We start from the raw sequence: 2,251 nt of genomic DNA, 5'->3' as shown, positions 1-2,251 counted from the left end.
CACACACACACACACACACACACACACACACACACACACACACACACACACACACCATAAAACCGGTAGTGGTCAAGGAATTTGTGTGGCTTGTCTGGCCTGGAATCTTTGTAATTAGATTTCAAGGCCAGCAAGATGACCCGGCGGGGTAAAGGCATCACAGCCCAGACCTAGCGACCTGGGTTCCATCACCAGGATCTCAGGGAAGATGGAAGGAAGCTGAAGTACATGGAAGTGGAGATCCATGGAGATCGTGAAGATGGGTTCCGCTCTCCGAACACGTGCCATAGCGTGTACTGACACATGTTACACACAAAATAATGAGATAGAAATTTAAATTAGAAAAAATTTGGACTTCATAATAAGGCTTTCAATGAAGAAACGCTAAAGGCCTGAAGAGACGGCTCATCAGTTAAGAGCACTTGCTGGGGCTGGAGAGATGGCTCAGGTTAAGAGCACTGGTTGTTCTTCCAGAGGTAACTCCAGCTCCAGGAGATCCTGTTCTGGCGTCCTGGGGCACCTGCACATACATGTGCATACACATACATGCACTCATGTACATACACAAAAAGAAGAAAGGAAAATAGTTTCTAAATTTCATAAAAATTTAATATTGAGAACCTTTTCCTGCAGTCTCTGCGGGCTGGAAGAAGTTTTTGTTGCTGAGAAGTTCATATAGAGTTACATTTGCCTCGCCGTAGGGTGGGGGCACAAAGCACACCTCTAGGCTTAGCTTCTGAGCGTGTAAACGAGGTGAACAACTCGTTCCCACGGTTTGTCGTTGGAATGTCATTTGAGCATGCCAGTGCGTCATTACAGAAATAAAGCCACAGAGCAAGAACCCACCTGCATCTCCAGGGAGCTGTCAAGTGCTATTGGGAAGTGAAGAGATCAAATCCTGGCTGTGGGGTGTTTTACAACATCCTATTAAGACAATTGGCTGAAACCGTCTACTTAAGAGAAACAGTTTCAGGCTTAGACTATATTTAAAAGCTAGGAAACCTGAGGCAGTTGCGGTAGTATAAATCTATAATCCCAGCACTCAAGGGGATGGTGAGTTCAAGGCCAACCTGAGCTACATCACGTGAGCCCACATCCCCAAACAAAAATAAAACAAACCGTGTTTGTGACGGCACACCTCTGTAATCTCCTTTGGGAGGCAGAGGCGAAAGGATCACTGCACGTTTGAGGCCAGCCTGGTCCAGACAGAAGCTGCAGGGCAGCCAGGCCACAAGTGAGACCCTCTGTCAAACCAACTCTTTTAAGAGATGCCATCACTGATGGTGTCACTGAGATGTGGCCGAAAAGCACCTCCTCTCGCTCCCCGAGTGTGACGCTTGAGCTTAGGGCCCAGGTCATTCAGAGGGACAGTACAGAATTTCTTTGGTCCTCCCCCACTTAACTTTGTATTCACTTGGCTTTTTATCACGGTGAGTAATCACCGGGGATTTATAGAGGATTAATGAATGAGCCTTTTCTAGCAGCATTTAATACATCACTCAGAAGGACAGGTCTTAGTTGGGAAGACAGGCTACCTCGTTTTCACAGTAATTTTAAGTGCAGGTCGTGAAAACATTAAGACGCCGTCCACAGAGGACATTGAGACAGCGGCAAGTCCAGTGCGGCCAGAGTTTGAGAGGGGGTCACATGGGTCAGACCCCCTGACTGTCTGGTGACTGAGTCTCTGAGTCTTTGGGCGTCGTTACTCCTTTTTGTTCGTCGTTTGGTTGTTGTGCAGCCACGGAAGGAAAAAGCTGAACGTCAGGATCATCAGCAGCACACCTGGAAGACAAAACCCAAAGTCTGTAGGGAAGCGGTCATGGCTGTGTGGGAACAAATTAAGATTGTGCTCGCGTTTCTGTGCTTCTCTGTCCGGCAACAACGGTGCGCACTGGGGGTTACGGCACTGAAGCCGTGGTACCCGCTCTACTTCCGCTTCGCTGCAGGCCGGTGAGAAACCCTGCGCTTAAGTCCTTTGTTCCCCCGCCAAGTGGCTGGGTTTTCTCCACGCCTCAAAGGTGGCTCGGGAGGCAGGAGCTCACATTTTGATGTTTTTGTTGTTTTAAAGTAGAGCAAACATAGATTAAAGAAAAGAAAAATCTCTGGAGAGTAGGTGAGACTCCAAGGGAGGAAATACCTGGATAGCTCCCTTGGGGTATTCACCCAGAGTGTCTGGGTGTGTATGTGAGCCTCCCTTGGGGTATTCACCCAGAGTGTCTGGCTGTGTATGTGAGCCTCCCTTGGATATTCA

The 2,251-nt window shown here is 48.2% G+C and overlaps 1 protein-coding gene across 1 annotated transcript in view; it reads right to left on the bottom strand.

Annotated features, from left to right (window-relative positions):
- Positions 1-1,470: 1,470 nt before the first annotated feature.
- Aqp11 (aquaporin 11) overlaps positions 1,471-2,251 on the bottom strand; it is a 12,681-nt gene continuing 11,900 nt past the window's right edge. The window contains exon 3 of the mRNA XM_005357544.2: positions 1,471-1,782. Coding sequence (XP_005357601.1) covers positions 1,703-1,782 — 80 coding nt within the window. The 3' untranslated portion in view covers positions 1,471-1,702. The remainder of the gene's footprint in view (positions 1,783-2,251) is intronic.

This window comes from Microtus ochrogaster, chromosome 22 (assembly GCF_000317375.1).
Source record: "Microtus ochrogaster isolate Prairie Vole_2 chromosome 22, MicOch1.0, whole genome shotgun sequence".
In the NCBI taxonomy this organism is placed as follows: domain Eukaryota; kingdom Metazoa; phylum Chordata; class Mammalia; order Rodentia; family Cricetidae; genus Microtus; species Microtus ochrogaster.
The sequence above is the reverse complement of the archived record's forward strand: the minus strand, read 5'-3'. Positions and strand labels throughout refer to the sequence as shown.